At 34.3% G+C, this 19,876-nt stretch overlaps 1 protein-coding gene across 1 annotated transcript; it reads left to right on the top strand.

Moving 5' to 3' along the window:
* Positions 1–1,206: 1,206 nt before the first annotated feature.
* On the top strand, positions 1,207–5,299 carry LOC121261593 (protein HEADING DATE 3A-like). Its single transcript, XM_041164034.1, has 4 exons — positions 1,207–1,509; positions 1,670–1,731; positions 3,993–4,033; positions 4,756–5,299. Exons 1-4 carry the CDS (start codon positions 1,312–1,314, stop codon positions 4,977–4,979), a joined length of 525 nt encoding a protein of 174 aa, XP_041019968.1. The 5' UTR covers positions 1,207–1,311; the 3' UTR covers positions 4,980–5,299.
* Positions 5,300–19,876: the final 14,577 nt, after the last annotated feature.

A 19,876-nucleotide genomic window follows, 5' to 3' on the forward strand; every position in this document is an offset into this window, starting at 1 on the left:
ACAATATGCCGAGTTCAAACTTCCAACTATACATTAAAATGTTAGGAATATAGCGAAAATGAAAATCTAGTGTTGTAAGTGATAAATTTTAATCTACTGTTAATAAATTATTTACTATTTTTTTATTACTATTCATTACTATTTATTGATTATCCGTAACCTAAATGAATTTAATTAGAGTATTGACATTGGCTTCATAAAAAACTTAGCCAAATATAAAATGAATTTTGCTATGTACAAGTAAGTTTGCGTATCAATCTGCGTATTAATGTTGTTGCCTTCTTATTCTAAATTCAAATTAGCACTGTTTTCAATAAAATTTACTTTCTGACCAATCTATTGAATGGGTGCGCGTATTAGTACATAGAATCGTTTACATTTAGATTTTCCATATAGATATGATGAATTTCATCAAAAGAGAGCTACATTGGATTACCCAAAGAGATAATTGTGAAACTTTAAGTTACAGTAAATAGATCATGTGTTTCTTCAAATTTGAAGGACTACTGTTCACTCATCAAATATATTTTTTATTTACTTTCAATCTTCAATAGTCTTTTTTATTCACATTTAATCTCCAATCATCTTGTAATAATAATGTAATAATCAAATTAAATTATTAATTAACATATGATTAGTGTAATTATAAAATATGAAAAAAAAATAAAAATATTATTATTAAAAAATAATATTATATTATTATTTTGATGAATTGAATAGCTAATCTAATATAAAATTATGGATAAGGAAGTTTTAGATATAAAAAAATATGTACTTTTTATCAAAATTTAAAAATAAATTTAATGTGTCCAGCGCAAGCACTCTAAGCCCCTGTATATCCGAAGCGATGCAACGCATGATTTTGTGCAGGCCAGTTGCCTCACACGTTATAAGGCATAGAGCTAGTTTGAACTTTATTTTCCTTCAAGTTTTTCATTTTTTGTTTAAAAAAATCTAAAGATCTAGATCAAGTCCATATGGCATACGATGAACAGTAGGGAATCAATTGATCGACCGATGATAAAACTTAGGGTCCACTTTGGACAGGGGAAGAGGTTTCGCTATTTTGATTTCTATTGGCTCGCAATATCTGTTATGAAGTACTACCAGTAGGAATAATAGAAAAAGCATAAAGCAAAAGCAATAGCTAGAATCTATGGATCAGTGGTACAAAAGTGAATGGTAGATACCTCTGAACATTAATATATAAATACCCATAATCCCCCTTGAAGTTGATCAGCAAACAAAGACTGCTTGAATATAAGTTTTCAACTTTTAGTGCTGTAGATGGAGGATTGAATTTTTCCAATCATGCAAAGGGATAGAGACCCTCTAGTTGTTGGACGTGTTATAGGCGATGTTTTGGACCCCTTTGAGAAGTCCATTGCTCTGAGGGTCACTTATAACAATAGAGAGGTTAACAATGGCTGTGAGCTCAAGCCTTCTCATGTTGTCAGCCCACCTAGGGTTGATGTAGGCGGTGATGACCTCAGGACTTTCTACACTCTGGTAAATACCATTGACCCTTTTTTCTTATTACAGAAAAAGAAAAGAAAAATACCAACTTTTTTTTTTTTTCCCCTTCTCTTGTTGTGCCTCTTTCTCTAGATCATAGGTTCTTAATTTGTGTATCTGAGTTATATATGATGATCACGCCCACGTACTTCAGGTTATGGTGGATCCTGATGCACCTAGTCCTAGCGATCCCAACCTAAGGGAATACTTGCATTGGTGAGCAGCCTGTCTCTCTCTCTCTCTCTCTCTCTCTCTCTCTGTCTGCAAGTACGTTAATGTCTCATACACACTATTTATCATCTGTTCACTGAGCAATACGTTAATGTCTTTCTCTGCAAGTACGTAAGAGATAAAAACGCAAATCATGATTAGTTTTGGTATTTGGACTTTAAATTCTGTTAGTCTATACTACTCTCAAATATAAGCAGTATATATAAGAGGTAGACACAACTGAAAAGCTTATCTCTGACAAACTGATATATGGGGTTGCATGGGGATCAAGACAAGGAAAAGAGATTAAACGCTTTGGATCAGCCTAGTTGTTGTTGGTGGAAAAACACCCCACTAATCATAATGTGACAAATAAGATTATGGAGGTTGTTTACAATAGAAGAAAAATAGCTGATTATTTCTCCTTCCTTTTCCTCCACCTTCCGCTCCCCCGTTCCAGCACTATACCAACACTTTTTCTTTATTTTTTCTCAGAAATTTCTCTTGTTTCACCCCTTCATATTACTTATCAAAATAATGTGTTAGAAAATGTAAATATAAATTGAGGACCCAAACTGTTTATAAAAATGTCAGACATTAATTTTTGAAGAATTGCATGCTAAGGAATGTTCTAAAATGTCATTAGTGTAGGTGCAACAACTTCAAATCCAATTTGACCTTGTTGTAGCCAGTATCTCTCAAAACTCAAAATATCAAAGTGTAGAGCTTTTACTTGGTGTTCCATAGCATCTTCAATCATCTCAATCTAAGCTCAGATGAGAGAGTTATGCTCATATTAAGAAGCGATGTCAAAACTATCTAAAATTACCTAATTTTAATTCTTTACCCAGTTGTGCCAGTTCTTTATTGTCAAAAATGAGTGGAGTGCTGTCGAATCTGAGTTGGGATGGAGTGGGTGTCGTCGCGTTTGGGTTGGGATGGAGTGGGTGTCGTGGAGTTTTGGGTTTCAATATGAAGAAGAGGGAATAAAAGAGAATTAGATGAGCTGTTTAAGGTGTCGTTTAGATTTAAAAATGAGTTGAGATCAGTTGAGATGTATTATGAATAATAAGGAGATGAGTTGCAATTAGTAACTAATGAGATTTATGAATTAAAATTGATGAATAGTAATAAATAGTCGTGAGATGAATTGAGATAGATTGTGAATATAAAGATTCATGGTAATTTTTTAAATTAATGTGTCGCATTTTGATTGATGGACAGGTTTTCTCTGAGGATAGAGAAATGACATCGTATAGGTATCTACGGCGGCCACTGTTTAGCAACAGACAAGGCTGGCCTGGGGTTGTTATTTTATTCTTTTCAGTGAAATTGACAAATCGGTTTCTCTCGTTTTGATTGATTGATAGATAGATAGATACAATACTGTATGTCTGAGCAGTACTCGTAAAGTTTCTTTGGATTTACAAGGTTTCTAGGATAAACAATGGGACCCTACATGTACTCATGTGTTAACGACTACAATTCTACCTTTCGTTTTCTTTTCTTTTTCACTTCTTTTTGGGTTTCTGTGCCTTTTATCTTTCGGAGCTTTTCCTTTTTCTTCATTATCCTCCTCAAATGACGTCTTCATTTTATTTGATAGAAACATTGCACCCATTAATATAGATTATAGTGCATGATCATGAAATTACATCCGTTGAAATTATCATTAATTGTTAATAAAGCACAAAAAGAGAAAAAGCGAAAACAAAACACTCATACCTTCAGTGCAAATATGCATCCTGTTTATATGAACAAAAGTGGAGCCATTTCCATCTCAAAAAATCAACTTGGTTTATATCCGACCATCATTTAATCATTCTCACCGGTATTTATTCTTCTCTTTTTATCTTTCGTATATCCTAATTTGATGACTGTATGGAGTGCTATTATGCAATAAGGAATTTTGAGAAACAAAATGGTATCATGGATGTCAATTATTTCAGCCGATGTGTCTACTCATCTCAACATTCAAATAATGGGCTTTGTGTTAATTTGTTCACAAGTAAAATATTATAAATTGTCTCTAATCATAATAAATAGTCTCCCTTGACAATGGTAATCCAACATTCAAATATGATAGATTCAGAAGTAAAATATAATAAATAATCTCCAATCATCTAATGTCACATCATAAAATGATGAGTAGCATTACTCATTTTTCTATTATCTCTCTCTCCCTCGGCAATGGGCTAGGCTTTCTAATATTACCTTGTACCATTATTTGAATTAATTAACTGGTCTTCTGTCTTTGGTGTTGTTAGGTTGGTAACTGATATTCCAGCAACTACAGGGGCAAACTTTGGTGAGTAGTTTCTACACATGTTCTTGACTAAATAACAATGGCACTTCCCTTTAATGGGTGCAATTCATTAACTGCAAGTTTTTCGACAAGAATAATATTAGGTCATCTCCATTTTATACATATTAATCAAGACTCCAAATCATCTATCAGGGTGTGTCTGCTCTCCACTTTTCGCATAGGAAAATGATTTACGCATAATATTTTTTACAACACTTTATACAACTACGTTTTAAATGAGAGGTATTTTTGTAAAACATTTTATAAAAGTAACATAATTTTACAAAAAAAAAAATCCTCATTTTATAATATTGTTGTGCAATGTATTGTATAATGTGTTGTATGTATATCATTATTCATTGACAAACAGGCTCTGACCAAGCCTTTGTCGACAACAAAAAAGCATACTCTTTCCCTTGTGGCAAAACAGATTCTTCAACAAAAAGGGCTTTCAAATTAATACTTAATTTGAGGATATAACAGCAAAATATGAACGGTATGGCGAGATTAGCAACACTAAAGAAATTGTCACTACATATAGCTCACACTAGCTTCCAAGGCTGTGTGTCAAGGCCAAGTTGTTTTGCTAGATCTCAGCATTTTCTCCATGGTTATTCATGGCACCCATATAATCATCATGATCATTAACTAATAATAACTATTCAACTGTGATAATAATTACTTTGAGTAACATCTTTTTCATGGCCGAGTGGAAATGATTGCAGGACAAGAAGTTGTGTGCTATGAAAGCCCACGACCGACAGTGGGGATTCATCGATTTGCTTTCGTCTTGTTTCGCCAATTGGGTAGGCAGACAGTCTATGCACCTGGATGGCGCCAGAATTTCAACACCAGGGACTTCGCTGAGCTTTACAACCTTGGATTACCCGTGGCTGCAATCTATTTCAATTGCCAGAGAGAAAGTGGCTCAGGTGGAAGAAGAAGATGAACGAAAAACCCTCTATCTTTGAACATGTATTAAACAAGAAACTAGGCTACAGAAGTGTGCGTATATGCTTATGGTTTGAATGTGTGAGCTATATATCTATCTATCTATATACTTTGTTACAGATACAATATATATATATATATATATATATATATAATATATATGCATGAAAAAATAATGAGAGAGAGAGGAGAAAATCTCGAGGGAAAAATAGGACCTTAAAAAGAATTAGGATTCTCCTCTTGATGGTATCTTTTTATTTACCAGTGTCATTGTTGTATCAATTATAGCTTTTCATGATGTTAAAATAGTATTATATATGTTAGCAGTTCCTCTTACGGTAACACTCCATTCCCAGAGGGTTAGTAAGTTTCTTCCTGCCGCTTAAAAAATTATCTCCCATATTTACAAATATAATTTTCTAAGACTCCATAAACATAACTTCATCTATTTCCAAAGACTCGATAAACATAAATTCATCTTTCCATCAAATATTACATATTAATCCCTCTACAAGGTCAACAATGACATAATCCAACAAATAAATCCACAAGTCTTCAAAGTATTAAAAAAAGTGTAACATCTCAATAAACCAAACCAATAGAATAAATCAAATCTACTGAATAATAGTCTCTAGTAATCTTAGTACTTATCCCTTACACTCAACAATCTTGCCACAACTTTTTATTTTTGATCCTCAGCTAAAACATCCACATCGTCTGAAAATATTGTGGAGATAAGGGATGAATTATCAACAACACAGTAAGCAGAAAATATATATTAGTATGTAAACATGAAACATTTACAAAGTACAGAACGCCGAACAAAATATTTTTAGTTTTAGAATGTAGAACAAAACATGTCATTATAATATCAGAGCAACAGTTTCAGAAGTATTTATATACAAATATCTTTTGGCAAAGGAATACTGAACATCTTCATATCAGAACATAATCATTACATCAGAACAGAGACTATTTTTAACTCCCGTAGTAGGGTTGTGCAATCCCTAGTGGTCAAACTGGACAAAAATAGAAGTGAATCTTCCACTTATCATTCTCGGAACCCCGAGTGTGCACAAAGGAAAGACCACATAAAAAAACCACTTTGTTTTCAAAGTGGGTGCACTCAAAAATAGAAAATGTTGGTACCAACATAATAACAGAATCAAAAATATCGGATCAGAACTAGAAAAGAATCAGAATGTCATGCCAAAGGTTTTCGGATGCTATATCATATCATAACAAAGTACTGAGTAGATTCAAATAATTTCCCTTAATCAAAACAAATTCAGAGCATCTTCACATAACCATGAACAAATTTTTAGATTTCATACTCACTCTTTTTGCACAGTTCAAAAACAAAATGCTAAAAATTTGCTCATGTTTACACCAGTCATGACAGAAAAAACTTTTCTCTTTTTTTTTATACAGATTCGTGAGTGTTGCAAATCAAATAATTGAGGTTGTTTGAAGTTTCTTTCCATAACCAAACATGCATATTTTTTTATAAATCAACCTCAATCCATTTTTATTTATGCAAAATCTAGTATAGGAGTCTCGCTTACCTGACTCTCGTATTGTATTCTCTACATTTTGAGACCGTGTATTAGTTGAGTCACAATAACCAAAAATATTTATTCATACATTAATAATCCACACCAACATATAAACTTAACTAACAAAAGTACCACCCATCCTAACAATAGAGCGGTACGAACCCGTAACCAATTAAATTCGTAAACCCACAAGGTGACATATAAAACACTCAACTAGCCCTCACTTACTCTTGACATGTCAAACAAAAAATACACGGCCCACCATCCCAACATGTTCAATACAAACAGCCACACATATCAACCCAACTAGTCTCACATATCAATCCCACAGCCAACATCAACCCAACAGCTCACATCAACTCAAATAGCTAACATATAAATCCAAAACAACCAACGTCAACTTAACAACCAACATATAAACCCCAAACAGCCAACGTCAACTCGAATAGCCTCCTTATATATTTCTTTATCCCCCTTGAACAACCCAGAGACTCCCAAAATAGCAACATCAACACCACCAACAGGTTTTACCATTCGAACATAGTTCATTAAAAGTTTCTTGCAAACACAAATTGTGACGCCCCCAGGACACCACTTGGGATGTAATAGAGACTTAGAGTGTCGGGACATGCAACACATGGTTACATATTCCTGTTCATGACAGTTAATATGCAATGTATCCTAGTATGCAATAATTATAACGAAAAATAGGGTGACTTATAAAGATTTTATGCCAAAATGAAAACATCTGAAATATTTTAATAACCACAAATAGATTGCCTCACATCATAAGGCATAGGTTCAAACATAAGGATAAAATTTCCTTAATACAAATACTAATTCCAAGTTCTATAGTTAGATCAACTCTCTCATACGCTCTATAGTATGTATAGTCAATGCTATAAACATTAAGATTAAATACAACATTTGCTCAAGATCTGGCCTCTCTCAACTATCTGTATCCAAGGTCCATATTGTTTGTCCTCTACCAGTCCTGACACAACTTCTACCATTCTAGGGGAATGGTAGTGGGTCTACAAGGGTGAGATTTACTTGAAAATTTCAGTAATTTAAACAACCAACTTGCACAGAGATAAGTTATGCATGATTAATGATAAACATGATATGCACATAAGATCTCCATATTTATCTTCCATTGAGATTCCTCAACATTTTTCAGAAAAATGAAAATACAGATTTTCTTACAGAGAACATTTTTCACTTTATCTTTTCAAAATCATAACTTTTCAAAATTATTAGAGCCATCATTAACAATAACATAACGTATGGTATCATCACGGCTCCCCATTATAAACTGTGAGTATCTGTTGGTGACTGTAGTACAACTGATGTTGAAACTATGTTATCTGCAGAATCATTCTTAATGCATTGGTAACATAACATTTCATTATAACATAACATCATAACGTATGCACCCACCAGCATTAGGTGCCATAAATGACTTTGCTCCGGCATTCTTTAAAAATAATCTATTTGAAACCCGTTTGTAACACCCCACCTAAAAATCTCCTTAGGACTTGGCTTTAGCACCTATGATCCTAGCAAGTATAAGTTGTAATTTTTTGAAGAGATGAGATTTTTGGAGTTTGAGTTGGCAAAGGAGCTTACATTATCAATTTAGTTAGTAGTTTTAGAAGATTTTAGTACTTTATTAATTTTGGAGGTAAGATGCCAAGAGGCCAATGGAAGAATGACACATGGCATGTTGATGGGCTAAGCAATTTGGTTAAATGTTGGATGAAATTAGAGAAGGCCCAAGAGTGGTTTAATAGGGGTCCAAGTTTGCTATGATGAGATGGGCTAAAGATAAACACAAAGACCTTAGGCCCTACTTGAGAGAAATAAGACTTTAGGTCCTGTTTGATGGACATAAGACTTTAGGGTCCTAATTCACTAAGGATGCGATGCGCTAATGATAAGATGTTAAAAAGTCTTAGGCCCAACTTGGGAGATATAAAGTTTTAAACTTTTCTTAGAGGACACTAGAAAATAGGCCAAATGTAAATGATGTAACAGCCCGCTAGAAACTCAATGGAGGAGTTTCTATAGGCTTTAGGAATCTTGTGAAAATACCGTAAATTTTCACGATTCGATCAATCGCTTAGGTATTAGTTTGTCATCATAGTCAGAGCTATCACTCACTATAGTGCCAAAAGTACGATTTTATTTATTAGACGTATTTAAAAGTACCAGTTTGAGAGATGGTCTACGCCATTAGACTCAATTGATTATTTAGGATTTTACGGTTCAATAATCCCATTTTTAGTTTTCGGACTATACATTTGTTTGAAAATGCATCTTGGTTATTTTGAGGCACTTCAGGATTGAAATTCAATAAACAAATTGCACAGTTAGGTTTCTATGAATATTTAGGTTTTTACAGTGCAAAGTTTATTTTTCACTTTCTCGGAGTGAATAGTAACCTCAATAATAGCATCCAGTGCAGTGTTTTCAAAATCATAGTGTGGAATATCCAAATTAGGTTAGAGAAGTTTTATTTGGACACTTGGAAAGATCTTAGCCACACTTGGTGAGTAGCATTAGAGACTTGGTAACGTGAGGAACCATTAGATAGATTTGTGAACGAAATCAAGGTATGAGATCATGCCATCTAAGCAAAACCCTACTTTCCATCTGATCAACCAAATTGTGCCGAACCAAAGAGGGTTTCAACACTAGTAAAACCCTAAACCTTTGGAATCCATTTAAAACCCTAAAAGCTTGGTTGAAACTGAAACCCTAAACGGTTTTCCCGAACCCTAAAATTGGCCTCCAAACCCTTTTTGATTCGATTTCTAGTATTGTATTTAATCACTTGATTAAATCACTTTCACGTGCTATTAATTCATCAAATTCTTGTTATGCAATCATTATCCAACCTTATAAATATTGGAATTTGATTAGACCAAGAAAATGGATTTGGGCTTGATAATATCCCAAATCCCCTTTAAACCTTCAATTGAAGCCCACTTGGTTAAGGCCCACGAATTTGGCCACTGTCGCAAAGATTCTTGAGGAAGTTTCCTATCCCACTGACAGGCCATCTTCTACCCTTGGCAGCACCCAAATAGTGCCTCGATGTGAGAGGGAAGTCTACCTCACCACCCTCCATGCCTGATGCATGCCAAAATTCCATTTTGACCCAAAACATTCCATTAAAACATTTCCCGCCATTTTCCTAAAAAATGACAAAAATAAATAATCCATCATTTTCTTAGAAAATGGTCTACATAAAATCCTTTTCATCAAAGCCCATCATTTTCTTAGAAAATGGCCTAAATATCCAATTTAACCGTATGCACCATGATCTCTCCTAGGGACCATCCGCACACCTTGGCTCCCTTCGTCACACCAAGTGCAACGACTGTGCGAGTGACTTCGTAACAAGCGATGCCCAGTTCCGCACCCAACGCATTCATGGCCAAGCATCCTCTAACCCTCGCAGCAAGAGAGGCCACGGAGTCAGCACAAGAGCATTACCATCACGTTCGATCCTGTTGTCGCCCAGAGACAATTCAAGGATGCACTTAGTATATTCCGCTCCAGAGTGACTAGAGGAGGTCCATCGAGATAATACCCCATCTCAGCTTGGGGTTGTGATACACATGCACCCAAAAATCATTTCTCACATGAAAACCCAGTTTCCAATTAAACACGTGAACATGCATGAAATTATTCGAAAATCCAGTTTTCATTTACAAACATGAATGACCGTGCAATTATGCAATGATAAATGACACGACACAAATGTTCACAGCCAACAGATCCCAACATAATCTAATCATACAAACAACTCCATCCTCCAATCCAACCGACCCCCCTTATTCCTCGGACTCAGTCTGGCACAACCAACTAATTTACAATAAATACTGGTTAGCGCAAAAATATAATTAGATCTCAAAAGTTCTTTGGAAATATACTTACAGCGCTACAATATAATTTTTAGAGGATCAAGAAGGTGTTAGAAGTGGCGACACAACAACGCAACAATACAAAATGGACAAGGGTTGTGGGTCTCAAAAATCTAACTTTTCAACGAGGACAAACGAAGACATGGGATGGCTAGCGAAGGGCTTATGGGTGTTCCTGAAGCTACTGGTGGTGGAGGTGGTTGGCCGTGGGTGGCGGCATGGGCGGTGGCTGAAAGCCAAAACACCCAAATCGGAAATGGGGATGGAGGGGCTTCAAGGGTGGTAGATTGGAGCTGAGGAAGGGTGGGTTAGGTAGTTGAAGGGTCGACTATGATGCCCCCAGATTCCATTTGGGATCGGACATGCATCTGAAGTATCGGGACATGCAACACAAGGTTACCTGCCCTTATTCATGACATATAAGATGGAATGTTCCTAACATGCATCTAGCATTATGCAATATTTGTAGCAGATAATTTTTTTTTTTTTTAGCAATACTAAGCACCAAACTTATAATATCCTAAATAGTTAAAACATAACCCATGCATACTTAACGAAATAAACATCCACGATTACAGTACTATCTCAGAAGATTGTAATCTCAAAATAACGGAGACCTGACTCCATAGTTACATTGCCAAAGTACACTATTGGGCTAGTTCATTGAGTAACTCGCATAACTCGACTAACAATGCTGGAATACTATCAAAGACCTAACTGTGGAGGCTGCAAGCTCCGTGTTGCATCAATGACGTCTAGTCAACCTCCTTCAGTTTACCAGTGTCTATTTCCTGCTTTGATCCTAACACATAGTTGGGACTACCATGGTGAGATTTGATTACAAATCTCAGCAAGTTAACAGAAAACTTCCACACAAGTTAATGATGCATGATTGCAGTAAAAGCATGAATGTATAATCAAAATCGTAACTAAGCATAACATAACTTGACATATAGCATGACATAAATGACATAACTTGAACTAAAACTGAAATTTAGCTTAACGTGACATGACATGTATGTGAACTTAAAACATAACATGGACACTAAAACTGAAACTTAGCTTGACGTGACATGACATGTACGTGAACTTAAAACATAACATGGACTAGCAACATAGCATGAACGTGAACTTAAAACTTAACATGGACTTGAAACATAGTATGAACGTGAACATACATAATTTGAGCATTTGAACATAACATGAACCTCAGCATAACATAACATAACGTGAACGTAAACATGACATAACATGAACATGAACATAACCTGACATGAATGTGAACTTGAAACATGATATGGACTTGAAACATAGCATGAACATGAACATACATAACATGAACGTGAACTTGAACATAACATAACGTGAAACATGACTTGAATGTGAAATACATGAACTTGGAATCTTATTCAATAGACTTAATTAATAAAAGTGGCCATAAGGGTGCTACACGAGTCCTCTTGAGCCATGTGTCCCTACTGATTACCACATCACAACACATGTATCTATATCAGCTATGAGTGCGTTAATATGTACTCCATAGTTGTTGTGACCCTACGTATTCTATGTGTCACAATCGTTGTATCTCACGTAGTGTATGCTCCATAGTTGTTGTGGCCCCATGAATTGTTTGTGCCACACTTGCTGTGGACACACGTAACCTAAAGTGTGGCTCTGATGACCAGCTAGTTAGGCCCTATTTGCAACCTGTTGACTGTACTTCATCAACGTAGGAAATTTCATATCTATTTAGACGCTCCAGCGTGAACAAAGGAGTTCCACTATGATATTACCCCATCCTGACACTTAGGGTCATGATTGACATGAGTAACTTAACTAGCATACATGACATTTTGTAATGTAATATGACATAAAAGACATAAGTCCTAATGTCGCATAACGTGACATGAACGTAAGACGACAAACATGACATACTTTGAGACATAAATGCGATAGACAACATTTCATAACATGGCATACATGTAATGGACAATATTTCGTAACATGGCATACCATGTAATAGATAATATTTCGTAACATGTGACAATAAATATTACGTGACATGACACACATGTAACAGATGGCATACATAATGTGACATAGTTGCAACAGATAGTAACATGAGATAGAATATATTGTGTAACATATAAGATTTTCATGACAAAATAATTCGTGTAATAGATAAACATGTGATGAAATGACATATATAACAACATATGAACATAAACTATAGTTCCCTTACCCATCACATATATATAATAAATTGATAGTAAGTTAAGAGCTAACTTATCTCGGTTGTCTAGTTCTACGAGGATAAAGCGCAAAACACAAGGAACTGTAAGAGGGTATTCTAAAAGTTAGAAATTTAAGTACTAAAAATAAAAAATATGAAAAGAGACAACTTAGAATAAAATTACCATTTTCCCCTCTATATATGAGAAAATGACAATTTTACCCCTAACTTTAGGATTTCACATCCTAACTCCAAAAACTACTAAAATTTACATTCCTCATGTAAATTTTATTCTAGACTTAAATATCAACTCAGAAAAATTTAAAACCATTCACAACTATGGAAAACTCACCATGGCGAAACATTCATAGGCCATTTATCATTATTTTGGTTGCAATTTCTTCCATCTTCAAAATCCATTATTAAAACAAAATTTTGTAACAAAGATCTTCTTATCCAAAATTTAAAAACACACTTAAAATATCCATTAAGAAAATGCTAATCATTAGCACCAAACTTTTTGTAAGAAGACCCAAACTTTTTAACAAAAAGTAAACCCTTAAATCACAAGTTTTGACCTTAATAAAAACATCTCTAAGAATTCTAAAAAATCAAATCTTACTTCTAACATATTCATAACATCATCCTAAGATCAACCATGCTTTAAATCATCAAACAAAAGTCACCAAAAATCATAAAACAACACTTGGAGTTTTTGGTTTTACACTTAGTCCAAAAATAGTAACTTTTCTCTCAACTAACTTTGATCAATCTCTTGACCAATGGCTTAAAGACATGTGATCTTCAGACTTAAACATCACATGATTTAAAAATGTGTCATAGAGAATATCCAACCATCAAACTTAAAATTACATGGCTAAAATGCAATAAAACATGGATCTAACCCAAAAAATCAAATCTTAGGTCTAATCGAAATTCTCTTGCATAGAAAAATCATATCTATAAAACTATTACTAAATATCTTCAAAATAAAATTCTAACATGTATGTAAGAGGCTTAGGATCATCACATAAAAATATCAAAGCGTCTGGTGTATGATTAAACTACAAAATATTCAAACTTTTTCAAAACAAAAACTGTTTTTCCACTTCTAGTTTTCATCTATGGAAATTTATCATCAAGAGTTTTATTCATGCAACAAAACCTTAATGAATATTCATAAACACATGCTAGCAGTACTCCATAAAATTTCGGACCAAGATATGTCCATTAGCTTGGTCAAATATTTCAAAACATAACTTACTCTCTAGTTTCATGCCCAGAATGACATTTCCATGGTTAAAAATACTTTTGACCGACCAATAAGCATTGTATGAGACTAATAAAATATCCACAGAAACTAAAATCAAAGAAAAAGTTTTGCTTAGGTGGCATGATCTGACACCTTGATTTCCTTCACAAATCTATCTAATAGTTCCTCGTGGTGACAAGTGTCTAATACTATTCACTATGTATGGCTAAAATCTTACTAAGTGTCTAAATAAAATTTCTCTAACCTAATTTGGATATTCCACATTGTGATTTTGAAAACACTGCACTAGGTACGCTTATCGAGGTTACTATTCACTCCAAAAAATGCATAATAAACTTAATAATGAAAAATTCTAAATATTCATATTAACTTATAGTGAAAATAATTTATCAAAATTTAACCTCGAAGTACTCCTAAAAATAATTTCACAATTTCGAACAAGTGTTTCGTCCAAAATTATGAAGATAGACTATTGTGCTATAAAATCCTAAATAATCAACCGAGTCTAATGGCATAGACCAAAATACATTCTGACACTTCTAACTATCTCAAATAATTAAACTCATATTTCTAGCACTATAATGAGTGATAACACTGACTATATTGATAGACTAAAACTTGTGTGATTGGTCGATTCGTAAAAACTTTTGGAGTTTTAACGAGATTCCTAAAATCAATAGAAATTTCACCAGTGAATTTCTAGCAAGCTGTTACATCGACGGTGGTGTGGTGGAAAGATTGTGGCCACGGAGATGGCACGACGGCACTAGAATGAAAGATGGCTGCGGGTTGGAGCCACGCGTGGAGGCTAACAGCGGCGAGAAAGGAGTTGAAAATGGAGGGCGAAGGTCGCTGGCTGAAGGGGAAGAAGTTGGGAGGGACGGTATCGCTCACGGACAACATGCGGCGATGCACTGGAGGGCTAACGAAAAACGGATGGGGAGATGGGAGGGGTGGCTCGGGCGTGGGAGGAGGGAAGCAGAGGAAGGAAAGGAGAGAAAGAAAGAAGGAACAAGAAAAATAAGAGAAAAAGAAAAAGTGAGGGAAAGAAATGAGGTCCAATCCTCACAACTTGGATCACAAATTTGATCCAATGAAAATAATTTCAAAGCAGCAAGTTGAATAAAATAATTTAAATGCAGTGACTAGCTAAAATAAAATAATAATAAAAATTCAACAACACAATAATTTTAAAGCCCACAAACAAACTAATTTAAATTAAAGAGCAATTTAAATGCAAAACAATAATTAATATTAAGAAAGCATACCAAAATAAATTTCATAACTTAAAAATCATAAAAATAAAACAACGAGAAATTCAGTAAATTTAAAACAAGAGAACAAATATTTGAATTAATTTAAATACTCCTTCAATTAAAATACATTAAAATATAGGGTATCACATTAAACTTAGGATATGAAGATCTTTGTTGTAAAAGTTTGGTTTGATCATGAGTTTTGAAATTGGAAGAAGTGCAACAAAAATAAAGGGAAAAAGCCATGCATGTTTCGGCTCGTATGGAGTTTTCATGGTTATGTTTAGTTCAAAATTTTTTTGAGTTGATATTTGAGTTTAGGAAAAAAATTACATGAGCAATGTAAATTTTGGTATTTTTGGAGTTAGGATGCAAAATCCTTAAATTAGGGATAAATACATTTTCCAATGTGTAGAGGGTAAAATGAAAATTTTTCTCTAAGTTAGTTTTTTTCCTTGTTTCTAATTGTTAGTGATTAAATTTCTAACTTTTAGAATATCTACTTACAGTTTCTCGTGTTTTGTGCTTTATTCTCGTAACACGAGAAAGCTACGATCACTATAAGTTAGCTCTTAACTTTCTATCAGTTTATTGTGTATGTGTGATGGCTATAGAAACTACAGTTATTTTTGTATATTATCATAAATGTCATGCTATGCCATGTCATTACATATTTATATATTACACATGATGTATACTATTTCGAAATACTTATATGTTACATAATATATTTTGACATGTAGTGCAATCTGATACAAGTATATCACGTTACATATGCCATCTGTTACATGTATGTCATGTCATGTAATATTCACTGTTACATGTTATGCTATATTATGAAATATTGTTTGTTATATTATTATGCAATGTTACGAAATATTGTCTGTTACATTTTATGTCTTGTTACAAAATATTTTCTGTCAAGTACGTCATGTTTGTCAAACTACATTCATGTAATGTTACGCTACGTCAGGACTTCCTATCCATTCCTATTCATGTCACGTTTCATTTCGGGTACAGTTTGTGTATTTCAGGAATAGTTATGTCAAGTTTGTTCATGTCTATTTGTGTATCTCAAGAATAGTCATGTCAAGTCAGTTCATGTCTATCAAAATCCTAAGTGCTAGGATGGGGTAATATCCTAGTGAAACTCTTTTGTTTATGCTGGAGTGTCTAAGTAGGTGTGAAATTCCTTGGGTTGACGAAATACAGACAACAGGTTGGGAATGGTAACTAGCTGGTCACCAGAGCGCGCCAAAGACTAACGCCGATGGAGCCATCTTTTATTTCACGTGTGTTCACAGTAATTATGGCACAAAAAATCAAGAGGTCACAACAATTGTGACAAATGATGTATTGGGTCACAGCGACTCACTAAAAAATGAGCAGCATGAAGGTTGTCTCAAGTGTAAGAGGATGTCGTGTAATAATTAGGAATAAATTCCTAGATTGTCTCCTTAGGGAAAGTTGCTTAAAATCAAACTCGTTTAAAATTGTGAAAATATTCACAAAGAGAAGCTAAAAGTTGTGGTATGTGTAATGAATGGAAGAGTGTAATGAGAATAAAAAGGGCACAAGTTATGAACTAGATTCATATTTTTAGATTTTTTTAAGTGTTGAAATGAAATATAAGAGACTAACAAATTGAAATTAACAATCAATGAACCAAATAAGCTAATTAAACAATCTCAATTAATCAGAAAATTAATTAATAAGACTGAAATTAATTAAATCCTAATTAACCTAATATGCAATGGAACTAAAAGATTAACAAAACAAAACTAAGAACTAAGCTAGATTTGAAAATAATTAATGCAATATGAGTTGAAAATTGAAAAGACCCAAAACCAAAATTCTGGAGTTCATCCTTGTATTTAAATCATAAATTCTCAAAATCAATCCATAATAATTGTAATGTCTATTTCATGGAACCTTAAATAAGTAAGAAAATTAACTACCATCAAGTAAATAAACAATATATAAAATACCCAAAGGTCTAAGCCAAATATCTTAAACATACGTCATAAACCTTAAACTAAAATTAAATAAATAGTAGAGAATGGAAAGAGCAAGCCAAATGAATGGAAATAGAGATGGTAGGTAGTGGAGGATGGCTGGGCATGTAGTGGCAGACGTTGGACCCCTCAAGGTTCTTCAATGTGCGGCACTCTCTATTCGTGTTGTCCAAAAAATAAAAAGAAAAAATATGATGGGTCCCCCCTCTCACGCTTCAAAAACCAAGTGAAAAACAAAAAACCCTTTTGCTGGGTCCCCAAAAACTTGACTTTTCCACCTGATCTTTTTTTGCCCTTCCTGTGTGTGTTTCTTTCTTCTTCGCATTCGTGCGTTTTGTGGCTTCAGAGAAAACAAAAAACCTACTGCCTTTTACTTTTCTATTTTCTCATTCTTTGCATTTCTTGGCCTGAAAAAAATAAAATAAAAATCAAGAAAAAATAAAATAAAATAAAATAAAAAAGAAAATATAGAATATAAAAAATTTGTTATGCATGTGAAGAAATATTACTCAATTAAATCGCAAGTTTTAAAATTAAGCATAAACTATGCTATAAATCAATTTAAATCACAACTTAAATTTATGCATCTTAACTATTTTTCCACCTAAAACCAATAATAATGTAATGAAATAATTTAAATATATAAGTTCTAGATGTATAAAATATGCAATAATACAACACAATCACACAGCAATTGTAGCGCATACACTATGTGAGACACAATAATTGTGACACGTAAAATACATGGGGCCAAAATAACTGTGGAGCACGTATTAGCGCACTCACAGTTGGTCTAGATACCATGTGTTGTGATATGGTAATCGGTAGGGACACACGACTCAAGGGGACTTGTGTAGCATCCACACGGTCACTTTATTAATCAAGTTTATCAAACAAGATTCCAAGTTTATGTATTTCACGTTCACGTTATGTTTCAGTTTACGTTCATGTCTAAGTTATTTCACGTTTAGTTTCACATTCCGTCATGTTTCAACTCACGTTCATGTCTAAGTCAGTTCACATTCAATTCACGTTCAATCATGTTTCAAGTTCATGTTCATGTTCAAGTCAATTCAAGTTCAGGTCATGTCAAGCCAAGTCTCAGTTTCAAGTTAATATCATCTCAAGTTTCCGGATTAGTTCATGTTTCAGCTCAAGTTATGTCAGTTCATGCCATGTTATATCAAGTTATGTTATGCTTATTATTGACTTTGATTATGCATGCAGCATCATTAACTTGTGTGGAAATTTCCTGTTAACTTGTTGAGAGTTGTAATCAAATCTCACCATGATAGTCTCAATTACCATTCCTCCTGAATGGTAGGCGATATATCAGGACCAGTATAAGGAGTGGACACCGGCAGACTGGAAGAGGTTGTCTAGACGCTGCAGACGCGACACAGAGCTTACGGCCTCCATAGTTAAGCTTTTGGACAGTATTTAGGCATTGTTAGTCGAGTTACATGAGTTACTCGATGAACTAACTCATTCGTAGAGTTTGGTAATATAATTATGGAGCTCGGTCTCCTATGTTTTGAGATTATAGTATTTTAAGACCCGTATTATAATCATGGATGTTTATTTTGTCAAGTATGTATGGATCATGTTATAAGTAATTTGAATATTATTAGTTTGGTACATAGTATTGCTCAAACAAAAAAAAAAAAAAATTATCCATTGTGAATATCACATACTGTTAGACGCATGTTAGGAACATTGCACCTTTATCTGTGATGAACGGGGGCATGTAACCTTATGTTACATATCTCCATGCTTCAGATGTCCATTCGATCCCAAGCAAAATCTGGGGGCATCACAAAAGTCATAAAGCCATTGAGCCTAATTTAGTAAAAGTGAAGGACGAAGGCCTAACCTAAGAAAGATTTAAAAATAGAACCCAAACTAGTAGGCCTTTGAATCCATGGATAGGGCCCACAAATCTGGACATAAGGTCCATATAATAACCCACTCCAAAGCCCACAACCAAGGCTTGCACATTTGGCTCAAGAAAAGCCTAACCCTTGAGGTCCAAAGCCTTGTCTTTTATATTATTCATCCAATTGGAGCTCACATACACCATACCATGGGATTCCCTTAAACCCAACATGAACCACATGCCCCCAGGGTTCTCTCTCAACCATGGTTAAGCTTCTAACTTGAATTAAGAAGCACTACTTATGTCAATGCCAACGCAAACACCAATTGGCACCCATGCCTCTTCCACAATGGTTGGGAGGGAACCCTAGGGTTGTGTGGTTCAGTTTGGGTTTAAGAGAAACTAATGGTATGGTATATGTGCGTCCATTTGGAAGAATGAAATAAAACACAAGGCTTTGGGCTTCATGGGTTGGGCTTTTATTGGGCCATATCAACAAGCCTTGATTGTGGGCTTTAGAGTGGGCCATTTTATGGGTCTTATGTCCAGGTTTACAAGGCCTATCTTTGGCCTCAAAGACCCATTAGTTTGGGTCCTAATCAAGGGTCTTTCTTAGATTGGGCCAAAAACCTTGAACCTTACTAAGTTAGGCTATATAGCCTTATGTCCATTACATTGAGCCTAATATCTAGTGTCCTTTAGGAAGAGCTTAAATTATTATATCACCAAGTTGGGACCTAAATAAAATACTCTC

The sequence above is a fragment of the Juglans microcarpa x Juglans regia genome, chromosome 4D (assembly GCF_004785595.1).
Source record: "Juglans microcarpa x Juglans regia isolate MS1-56 chromosome 4D, Jm3101_v1.0, whole genome shotgun sequence".
In the NCBI taxonomy this organism is placed as follows: Eukaryota; Viridiplantae; Streptophyta; class Magnoliopsida; order Fagales; family Juglandaceae; genus Juglans; species Juglans microcarpa x Juglans regia.